We start from the raw sequence: 11,783 nt of genomic DNA on the forward strand, positions 1-11,783 counted from the left end.
AAGCTACCAATGACTTTCTTCACAGAATTGGAAAAAACTACTTAAAAGTTCATATGGAACCAAAAAAAGAGCCCGCATTGCCAAGACAATCCTAAACCAAAAGAATGAAGCTGGAGGCATCACGCTACCTGACTTCAAACTATACTACAAGGCTACAGTAACCAAAACAGCACAGTACTGGTACCAAAACATAGATATAGACCAATGGAACAGAACAGAGCCCTCAGAAATAATACCACACATCTACAACCATCTGATCTTTGATAAACCTGACAAAAACAAGAAATGGGGAAAAGATTCCCTATTTAATAAATGGTGCTGGGAAAACTGGCTACCCATAAGTAGAAAGCTAAAACTGGATCCCTTCCTTACACCTTATACAAAAATTAATTCAAGATGGATTAGAGACTTAAATGTTAGACCTAAAACCACAAAAACCCTAGAAGAAAACCTAGGCGATACCATTCAGGACATTAGGCATGGGAAAGGACTTCATGTCTAAAACACCAAAACCAATGGCAACAGAAGCCAAAATTGACAAATGGGATCTAATTAAACTAAAGAGCTTTTGCACAGCAAAAGAAACTACCATCAGAGTGAACAGGTAACCTACAGAATGGGTGAATATACTTTAATTCAATTAATCTTCTATTGTTGGCTAATTAAATTATGCCCAATTTTTCTCTATTATGGACAATACCGAGATTAGCAACCTGGTAAACAAAGCCTTTTTTTTTTTAAAAAAAAAAAAAGAAAAAAAAACAACAACAACAAAGGTTATCAGATTATCTCCACTAGAATCAATTCCTAGAAGAGAAGTTTCTGGGTCAGCAATATGCATTCTTATGGTTGTTAATACATGTGGACAAAGAGTTCCCCAGGAGCAGTAACCCTCACACTCCCATGAGCACAGCCAGCCTTACCAGACCAACTTTTCGAAGCTGAAAACACAAAGGGTCTAAGAAAGAAACTGACCCAGTTTCTTCAACAAAGTAATGGCAAAAGGGAAAAAGAAGGCAGGAGACAATGAGAGATTAAGAGACACTTAACAGATGTATCAACCAAATGCAATGTGTAGACCTTGTTTGGATTCAGATTCAAACAAACTAACTGGAAAGAGGTATTTTAAAACAAAATAATCAGGGCATTAGATAATATGAAGGAACCACTGTTAATTTTATTAGACACATTGTGACACTGTGGCTATGACCAAAACAAAGGTACCAGATCACTCTATCAGCCGTACACATTGAATTGTTTACCAGTCAAATAAATGATAGGATGTTTGGGGTTCATTTTTGAATATTCCAGTATTCCCCTTCCCTCCAAAAAAGATGGTGGTAGGAGGTGGAACAGATGAAGCAAGATTGGCAGTGTTGATAATTATCCAAACTGAGCGATGGGTATGTGGGGGTTAATTATACTATTCTAAGCTCCTTTGTGACATTTTAAGATTTTCAATAACAAAAAGTTTAAAAGAGAAAGAAAAAGGAGAACTGGCTCTATCTGTGTCTGATGAGGCAACACTAGGGAGATTTGAACTTGATGCTTTGTGTATACCTTGTGGTGAGGTGCAGAAGAGCAGGGGGACATTGTTTGGGAAGTCACAGTGCATGAGCGGGTCGATCCAGAGCTGGCTGCCCACTAGGATGCCCTGCAAGCCCAAAGCCCCAGCCCCAGTGTCTTAGTTACTTGGTCTAGCACTGGACTCAGACACCCGCATTGTTTTAAGCTAGCAGCCATCTCCAATGTGTGACCAGAGTTAAAAACCAGAGTTGTTGTTCACCTTTTTCCTTTTATAGATGATGACAAGGAGGCCCAGGGCCAACCACAAGTCAGTGACATCCCTGGAAGCAGAACCTCGACCTCCTGGCCCCCAGTCCAGGATCTTCCCACCACACCAAACTCTCACAAACGAGGACTTCAGCTGGGTGAAGCTCGAGAGCTTCAGCTCTGCAGGCCAACATGCAGATTCAAATCCCAGCTCCACCTCTTAGAGGCAGGCAACAGTGGCAGGTGACTACCTCTCCACATCTTACCTCCTATTCACCTTATACTGAAGAGGGGTGTGGTGAAGGGAATCAGATAAACTTGGAGCACAGAGTGATTAATCAATGTCAGTTCAGATGGCTTATTTCCTGCCCCTTGATTGTGAATTCATTGGGGACAGGAGTGAGGTCACATTCATCTCTATTTACAAGTGTCCTGACTAAGGGCCCAGAGCCACTATGTGTCCAGTCAATGAGTGAATCAATGAACGAATGCAAGACAACTCTAAAGAGACAGGAAGCAGTGTGATAACCGCTAGAAAAGGCCCCGGAACAAGGGGCATTCGGGCATTCAGGACCTCAGGTGCTCTCCTGATCTCCCGTCCCACAGCCCCTCCCCTCACAGGTCAGTCCTGCTGCACCATGGCCAATGGACCACATGACTGTAGCTTGAATGGTGGCTTTCAAAGTGTGCACGACCAAGTGGTGTTTGGGGAACTGACGAGCCCGTGCTAGTCACCAAGGAGATGTTTTCCTTTAAAAATGTGTTCACATTGGAAGAGCAGTCTCTCTTCACACAAGCCCAAGCTGAGGGCCAGCTTTGGGTTTCCTGTTTCTAAAAGACACAGTTATAGCCCTTAAGTGGTGACAACCCCAGGTGTGTGTAGAGCTTTGTAAGCGTTCTCCAACCTGCATTCTCTGACTTGGCCTTGCAGTCATTCATTTTCACAGATGAGGAAACAGAGGGCCAAAAAGATCAAAGGATTTGCTTAAGGTCACACAGTTGCAGCCAAGAGTCATAAAAACTCATGTTGGCAGGGACTTGGAGGTCACCCCCCAACATACACACAGCGCTGATGCTCTCATCCCCTCTGCAGACCCGCCACGTCTAACGGTCAGCTTTGTCCCCAGAAGAGCACTGACTGTTAGATCTTATTTCAATCCAAAGATCAGTTTGGGACACAAAGCCAGGTCCTCTTGATTTTAATTTCTTGCTTTTGCTCTACAAGCTGGAGTTTCCTCAAGTGTTCCCCAGGTTAAAGCTCCTCAAATGCCCAAATTTGCAAACCAACGTGAAAACCTACCTCTCAGGAAGCTGGGGGCCAACCCTCCCACAACTCTGGCCTTTCTTTCTCTCCCATGTAAGGTCTGCCAAGTCAAATCTTACAGCTCTATGCCACTTACCGGAGTGACCCTTCTTTCAGGAGCCACTGTGGGCAGGGGCAGCGGTGGCCCATCGGGGGGAGGGCTGCCGGACTCTTCACCCCGAGCTGTGATGGGGGGCTCCTCTGTTGTGGCTGCTGCCAAGTCTTCTTCATCACCAGGACCCTGAAAACAAAACCAGCATTGAGGCACCACCTCACCTCGCTCACGAGGCTGCCGGGGAGTTGTGGTCACTGTCGTTTCTGTGGTGCCAGCCCAGTTTCAAAACACATTCTTCCCTATGATCATCGCTGCCCCCAGCACACCCCTTCTGAAATATGCATCTCCTCTAAGACTCAGTGCCAACTGTGGACCACTTGTCTCTGAATAAATTCTTGGGCAAGGCTAGGAGGGAGCAGAGCTGTGGCCCCTGCCACACTCCGGCATTGTGTCCTGCCTCCCTCCAGCCGCTGCCCACACAGATGCTCATAACCAAGCTGCAGGTGCCCCTGTCAAGGCCAAGGATGGCTGTTGTCTCACAATGCAGACCTGTCTCTCCCCTGTAAGTCAGAGAGGATGCCAGATGACACTTACAGAAGTGACTGCCTGCTCAGGGGTCATGGTGGCTGTGAGGGGAGCCAGGCCATCTGTGGGGACCCCACTGGCTTCCTCATCCTCAAAAGTACTGAGGGACACTTCGGTTGCAGCTGCAGCTGTTGTTAAACTTTCTTCACTGCTTGGACCCTGAAATGAAATTGGCATGAGGAGCTGTGCCCCTTCGCCCATGCCCCTGGTTAAGTGGGTGTGAGGCTGGGAGGTAGAAAGCACTGGGGCCTCAGATAACTGGAGGCTCCATGATTCCCTTCTCTTTGCTTCTTCAGGACCACACCTTCACCTGGAGCTCCAGCGTTAGAACGCATCTCTCAGGGCATCCCCCCACCCACCCCAGAGTCCCCTCTAGCACATCTCTGCCAAGCGCTTCTCTGGCCTTAGCTTTGTGAAAGGAAAATAAATCTCAGGATCCCCAAATCACTAAGCCGAAGGGAAAAAAAAATCAAGCTGGGAATTACTTAGGGCTAACCTATCTCCCATTGTATTCCTTAAAAAGATAGCTACTAAGATAAATAAGCTACATACCACCCTAATAATTTGTCCTTAAGGAAATTCCTTGCAGACAAAGGACAGACAGAACTCAAGGTCATCCCTCTGCTCTGTGGGATAAATACATACCTGATTGCTTCCTTTCGAAAGGCTAATCACACACTCAAAAGAATGCAACCATTTGTCTCTTATCTACCTATGACATGAAAGCCCCCTCCCCACTTTAGAGTTGTCCTGCCTTTCCGGACAGCACAAATGCACACCTTATATATATTGATTGATGTCTCATGTCTCCCTAAAAGGCATAAAACCAAGCTGTGCTCCAACCACCTTGGGCACATGTTGTCAGGATCTCCTGAGGCTGTGTCACGGGCATGTCCTTACCTTTGCAGAATAAACTTCCTAACTTTCCTGAGACCTGTCTCAGATATTTGGGGTTCACATTTTGGCAACCAAGAAGGGATTCTGAGTGGAGGTGCCACTGACCTTTGACAAATCTCATATAGGTGCTTGCTACCAGCTTGAGCTTTCTTCATGGTTCAAACCAATAGGACAATTTGCTGAGGCCTTGGAGCCTCCCCTCCAGAGAATCCCTGATCTCCCAAAATTTGGTCAATATCTAAAGTTTATTCTGCTGTACAGTTCTTTTTTTGGAGTCTTACTTACTTCCAACAAGGAATGCAGGTTTTCTTGCTTCTAGGATGATGGAAGGCACGTAACTCCTTTCTGGAGTTTGAGTTCATTTCTAACAGGGAAGGCAAATTTAAATTCTTTCCTGTTTCTAGGATGGTAGAGAGCAATCTTCCACCTAAGACCTATCTCTAGTAAGTAGCTGAATTGGGGTTTTTTCTTGGCTGAAGTTAAGATGAACAACCAGCTGTTCTTAATTTCTCCTTACTATTAGAGTACTCAGTAATCATATTGTTAGGGGTTTTTTTTGGTGGTTGTTCTGGTCTTTCTCCCATCAGATTTGCCCAACTCTACCTGACTTGGTCAAATCTAAATGAGAATTCTAAGTTATGGGTAACAAGGCCTCTCTGAATTGGCTAAAATTTCTCACAGCTGCAAGAGAGGGGGGAAAAAACCAAAACATGCACATGTTTGCTGTCTTTGCTTCCTATCTTAAAATTTTTTTTTCTTTCATTTACTTTTCTTCCACCCTATACCTCCTTCCCCCTTCGCTGTCTTTAGTACCAATAAAAACCTAGAGGAGGCTTCTAATGACTCAAACCCCTTAAAGTACTCAGAACAAAGGCACCACCTGCCCCTTTTTGGGGTATTCCATTTTCTTTGTGGAGTTTCAAGAGTCATGAGCAGATTCTTCTTAGGTCTAAAGCTCTGTTCTCCTGTATCGTAAGACCTGACCTCTTTGGTTTTAGGGGGTACCAGAGATTACCTTGTACTGGGAGAGGATTTAACCTTGGTGTGTATAATGGTGCATGAGAGTACAAAGTTAGAGGTGGCTGAGGACAATTTACAGGAAGTAGTCTTAGCTGTTTCTTTTTTCCTTCTAGGAAGTTATTATTTAGACCCTAATTCTAGTTCAGAGGTGCATTCTAACGGGTGTCTTCTCCATTGCCTTTCCTCCTGAAATTAATCTTGATTGGGTAGTATGACCATTTTGCATGAGGAACTGAACTATCGTTTTCACAGATAAATGGGAGAATGAGTTTCCTCAGCTCCAAAGAAAAAGGGCATTTTGCTCCTCCCAGCTGAAAGGTGCCCCTGGGTGACTGGAGGCCAATTGGGAGTGTCTGGGGGTTGACCCCCCCATGACGTCATATGCAGCAACACTACAGGGAACCCCAACAAAATTAGTTTAAAAGCCTCATTCAGGAAGGGCATATAGGAGCTGGTCACTCTGCATTTTGATTTTGAACCTTCTTGGAGGTGCTAGAACTACAGAGAGAGGAACTGAGACATGTAAGAGGGTGGAAATGGCTAAGTAGTGACACATTGTGGAGCCTTACCTGCAACCAGCACACTTTGACCCACTCCACTAAAATACTAGGCCACAGCTCAGTTCCTACCTTAAAATAAAAAAATAAATAAATAAAAATGGCCAGGCACGGTGGTTCACACCTGTAATCCCAGCACTTTGGGGGGCCGTGGATCATGAAGTCAGGAATTCGAGACCAGCCTGGCCAATATGGTGAAACCCCATCTCTACTAAAAATACAAAAAAACTAGCCGGACATGGTGGTGCGCACCTGTAGACCCAGCTACTTGAGAGGCTGAGGTAGGAGAATCACTTGAACCCAGGAGGTGGAGGTTGCAGTAAGCCGAGATTGTACCATTGCACTCCAGCCTGGGCAATAGAGGGAGACTCTGTCTCAAAAAAAAAAAAAAAAAAAAAAAGTGGAGTGGGAAACAATCTAAGAATAAGGAAAAACAACGAGAATGACCGTCTTTCAGGCACTCCATTGGTTTTATGGTCCCTCTTCTTGCAATTGCTTTTGTAAAATGGACATACATGACATTTTCATGCACAATTATCGCAAGAAAAATTCAGAGCCCAAAAGTCGATCTGCAACTATAAAGTTCCTAAGTTCTCTGTCTCTCTGCTTTCTTCTCTGCCTCTGCCTGCTTTAAGTCTGCTGTTACATTTCTCCTGAAATAAAATCCACTGTTTGCATCTAGACATTTATTTTTGTTATTGTTTCTGCAAACCAATGAGTTTGTATCAGTATTTCATGGCTAGAGTTCTGAAGTAAAAGCTATAGGATTTTTGGTTGTATGAGTGTGTATGTGTGTGTTTATGTGTACATACACACATTTTGTTGTGTTTTTGGCTACAAGGTATGACACTGGCTTAAAGAGCACTCATAAATTAAATAATAAACCCAAATGCTTTTCAAGTTCACATGACCTAAGTAAAGTCTTTAATAAGGTAGCTTTAAAATTATTGGTAAAGCAAATTTAAAATGTCTTAAGAATTGCCAGCATACATTTTTGTTTGCATTTACTGATCAAGTAATTTCATATTTATCCCTGCCAAATACTATAAGGTGTTAAAATTTGGCATAAGGGTTACAAAACTATAAACTCAGCCCAAAACAGGATAACCTTTGTTTGTGTACTTTCTGATAAATAAGATGCGAACATTAGTTTAATGAAAATAGCTAAATCTTGATTTAGTAAAACAACCTTATATTTAATCTTAAGGTTCTCCTTAGGTAAACACCTGAAATTCACAGGCTATAAAATGGTTGGCAGGGAAATAACTTTAAATAATGACTATTGCAGTTTTCATAAATACAGTAATCTAGGTACACTATTAAAAACAATTAGGTAAATGTAATGGGATAAATACAGACAAATGTGTCATAATTTAGAATCTAAAGTTAAATTAAAGAATAGATATTTTATTAGTTGGGTATTTTCCATTTAAAAAATTTATTGTAAGAAAACATTCTTTCTTAAAAAAACTGTGTTTTTTTAAAAGGTGAATAATTTTGTCTCATTTAAAGCTTATTTAAAAGTTATGTATAAAACAAGGTGAAGCGAATCAGGAAATGAGAGAGATGTAAAGAAAGTTATAAAGTCTTCTATAGCAAATTAAAGGATGCGTTAATTTTTGGGGGATAAGAAAGCTTAAAGAAAATAATTTAGTATGGAAAAGATCTTTTATCGTATAATTGCCTAGGAATAAAATGGGCTGTTTTTTTTTTTTAAAGAGAAGGAAGGGATGCCACGAAGACTAGAAAGTCTAAGCCATGCTCAAGAAATCTCTGTTTACATCATAAGAGCAAGATTGATTAAAAAAAACTTTGCATATGGGGACAAGCCTCTCTACAATTAAAGGGAAATTACTTAAAATGCGTCTTTTCCAGATATTTGGGTTTTGATTTTTAAAAAAACCACTTATACACTAAAGAATTGGTTTGAACTACAAAATTTTCTTAAGGTATTGCTTTACTCTTAATAAAGTACAAGGCATTATAATTTTTTTTATGCAAAGTTCGACTTTTATTGCATCTTGCTGTTTTCTGTTTTCTCTCCCCTTTTAAAAGGCCTGAAATAATAACTAACCTTCAACTCATTTTCAGCTCCTGTAAGATTTTTTTTCCCTCTGGTTCTAACTGTTGTGGGCTGACACTAAAAAAAATGTTTCATCTTAGAGATCTAAAAGCAGTATTTTCTTCCAACATAATATTCCCCATAGGGAACGGCAGTCACACTGCAGAAGGTCTTTTCTTTTGCCTTTGGGTAACTGGCCTAATAAACAGATCTTACACTTTATCTAAATAATTCCTATGTCATTATTACTAAGTTTTAGTTTGCTTAGAAAAGACCTAGATTAACAAAAAGAATATATTTTTTAATTAAGGTTATTACATCCATATAACTTTCCGTGCAGGAAACTGAAGGCCCATGGGTCGTGACCAACTCAGCATTCCACTGGAGACTATATGATCAAACAGCAAACTGCTTATCACGAATGCAGGATGTGAGCAAACTCACGACTGCTTCTGCTGACAGGTTTGCTGGAGGCAATCACTCCCTGATGCCGAGGTTATCTACTGTGACATCTAGAGTCTGTTGTTTGAGGAATGCAGTCTTGCCAGCCTACTCTGGACTGAGCAGTTGATCCCTTCTTCCACCCCGCTTCTCACTGTCTCTTTTACCTAATAAATATGGAGGGCTGTGTAAAGCTCAGAGCCCTTGTCCACTAGAGGCAAGGTTCCCCCTGACCCCTTCTTCCAAATATACTCTTTTGTCTCTTGTCTTTTATTTCCACATTTGCCCCTGTTTGTTCACTCCACCAGGGATCATGGCAGGTTACATAGTGGTGCCCGGAACAGCGACAGTATCAGGTGCTCTACATTGCTGTATGTGCTTTTAAAGTACTTGTGCCATTAAGTTACAGGGCTTTGATTCCTGGGTTTAAGAAGGACACCAAGTCCTGCTAAATCTTCAACACTGACAGCAGTTAAAGCCTCACCTACAGATCTGGTAGAAGATGTCAACCAAAATAAACTGTGTTTGTGAGACATAGGGCCAAAAATTAAAGCTATTCAACTCCTCAAGGTCCAAAGACTATTGCGGAAGAGGTGGGCACATGAGATTATAAGGGCAGATTTTGAGAGATAAAGTAAATTTAGTTTCTCTGTAAATTAACCATTAATGTCAAAGGCATGCTGATGCAAGACCAGCATATGGGCCCCTGTGTCAGATTGACAAGGTTTTCTTGGAGCATTAACCCACTCCTTAATAAAGGTTATAAAGGTTATAAAAAGGCTTATGGAAATTATATCTTATGGTCAAGATGATTAAAATTTTATAGATTGTTTAAAATTTTGAAAACAAATTTAATTGGCCTCCTGTTGTTTTATTAGGGCTGTTTGAGAAATCAATCTCCTCTCTCAAAGAATAAATATTTTGCCTTTTTTTTTTTGATATCTTTGAGGTATCACTTTGGCTAAATGAATGACTTATTTTACAACAACCTCTGATCCTATTTTGTGATATCAAGCATTTTATACTTTTTAAATTTGACAAACTTTTCAAAGTCAAATGCTAACTTAAGTCCCATTAATTTTTTGATTTTTCAGAACCAAGAAAACTTTTCTTCTGAGATATTAGTCCCCTGAAGTCCAAAAGAGACATATTTGGCTTATTTGATATAATAAAATCATACAGGAAGTATTTTCAAATACGAAACAATGTTTAACCTTCTTCAGATTATATTTACATAAATGTGTTATTAGTATGTGCTCAGAACTGTATGAAATTCCTGTGATTCTGATTTCTTTTAGCATATGTTATCAGTAGTAATTATTATGTAAAATTGCTGTATGCCACAGAAGTAACCAAGTTTCCTTGTCAATTGTGTCTTTAACTATGACTGTTTTAACACTTTTGTCATCCACAGTTGTTTTGCTTTTATCGCTTTCAAAAAGTGGTTTTATAATCAGCGTAGGACTCTTGACAGGTGCCCTTGAATGCAAGTTTTGAAGATTGTGATGCTAGAATAGACAAAACTTCCAAGACTCCGATGGATAGCTGAAATGCTCATGAATAACATGCGGAACAGGAGCTAACTGTGGACTTTTAGAAGACTGAAAATCCTTTTATAACTTTTTGCTTAAAACATTGCTGATCCTTTTTGTTGTTGTTGTTGTTTATCAGAGACAAGAAAACTTTTCTTTCGAGCTATTTACAGCTTTTAACAATTGAGTAGCCAGGCTCAGTGGCTCACGCCTGTAATCCCAGCACTTTGGGAGGCTGAAGCAGGTGGATCATCTGAGGTCAGGAGTTTAAGACCAGCCTGACCAACATGGTCAGAGACCCCATCTCTCCCCTAAAAATACAAAAATTAGCCAGGTATGGTGGCACATGCCTATAATCCCAGCTACTTTGTAGGCTGAGCCATGAGAATCGCTTGAACCTGGGAGGCGGAGGTTGCAGTGAGCCAAGATCGTGCCACTGCACTCCAGCCTGGCAGATGAGAGAGAAACTCAGCCTCAGGAAAAAAAAAAAGAGTAAAATATACTCATATAAACAAAATTTGGAGCATATTTCTACCTGATCTCTCCAAAAATTTGTTAATTAGTTGTGAGTATTAATAATATAGTTATTTGTGTAAGTGTGAAAACAATCTGTTTTCTTTTGTAACAGAGCACAATTGGTTATTTTACCATGTAACAGAGCACTGGTTATTTTACCATGGTTTTGACTGGAATGGCATGCTATCAGATACAGACTCCTTTAAGGAACCAAAGTTGATTTATAGAGCCAATAAAAGTCCCTTAGGAAAGCTGGCCTCATACCTTGTCTATACAATCTCTGACCTGTGGTAAGTAAAGAATGTCACTTTCTGACAGGTCCAGGAGCCCCAAGTTTTCTTGAGACCTCAAGGTGAGGACTTCACCCAATTAATACAGGTATTTGCAGGCATGGGCTGTCCTTAAGGCATTAAAGTCAAATCTGAGATTCTTTACGGAATAAAGTTCCAGCAAAGTCAATTAAAAAAAAAAAAAAAAAAAGAGGAGCCTATATGGCAAATAACTATTCTTGCTGACTTTATGCAAATACTCAGGCCAAGTATAATAAGACTAAAACTTAATTTGCAAATGAAATTGTCCTATGATTTTTTCTTTAGTGAAAATGGGACTGGAAAGAGAAAATTATGTTTTAAAATAAACTATAGAACATCTGTTGTTAGATTTTGGTCTTGCCTAATGTTTTCATTTTTTATTATTTTCTACAGTTTGGACTGAATTCTAACATTTGTCCTGGCTACAAGTCTCCAAAATAATGTTTTCATTTTTTTTTCTTCTTACTTTCCTTTTTTCCCCCATTTTTGAAATCACTAAAATTAAGCCATGCTTTCTTAAAGCCCTGCGAACTGAAGCTAGACAACTTAAACTTCAGAGGAAAATAACAGCAACCTATTTACATAATAAGCCACTTTCATACCTGCCTGCTGATGTATGGACTTCAGAGTAATATGACCTATATCAATTTTCCAGGATTGTTCTTCTTTTTTTATTTGTTGTTTTTCTCCCTTCCTCCCCCTATTTTCTGTTGTAGGGCATGAGACTTCAC

General features: G+C 40.5%; 1 protein-coding gene across 6 annotated transcripts in view; it reads right to left on the minus strand.

The window, feature by feature from the left end:
* Positions 1-11,783, minus strand: part of COL15A1 (collagen type XV alpha 1 chain) — a 134,188-nt gene that overhangs the window by 54,624 nt on the left and 67,781 nt on the right. For all 6 annotated transcript variants that reach the window (XR_001888283.1, XM_017887592.1, XM_017887589.1 and 3 more), the window contains 2 exons: positions 3,726-3,875; positions 3,174-3,317 (listed from right to left, as the gene is read on the minus strand). Coding sequence is in view for 5 of the 6 variants with exons in the window: in XM_017887592.1 (XP_017743081.1) it covers positions 3,174-3,317; positions 3,726-3,875 (294 nt within the window). In the remaining variant the exon portion in view is untranslated. The remainder of the gene's footprint in view (positions 1-3,173; positions 3,318-3,725; positions 3,876-11,783) is intronic.

This window comes from Rhinopithecus bieti, unplaced genomic scaffold (assembly GCF_001698545.2).
Source record: "Rhinopithecus bieti isolate Rb0 unplaced genomic scaffold, ASM169854v2 scaffold_16773, whole genome shotgun sequence".
In the NCBI taxonomy this organism is placed as follows: Eukaryota; Metazoa; Chordata; class Mammalia; order Primates; family Cercopithecidae; genus Rhinopithecus; species Rhinopithecus bieti.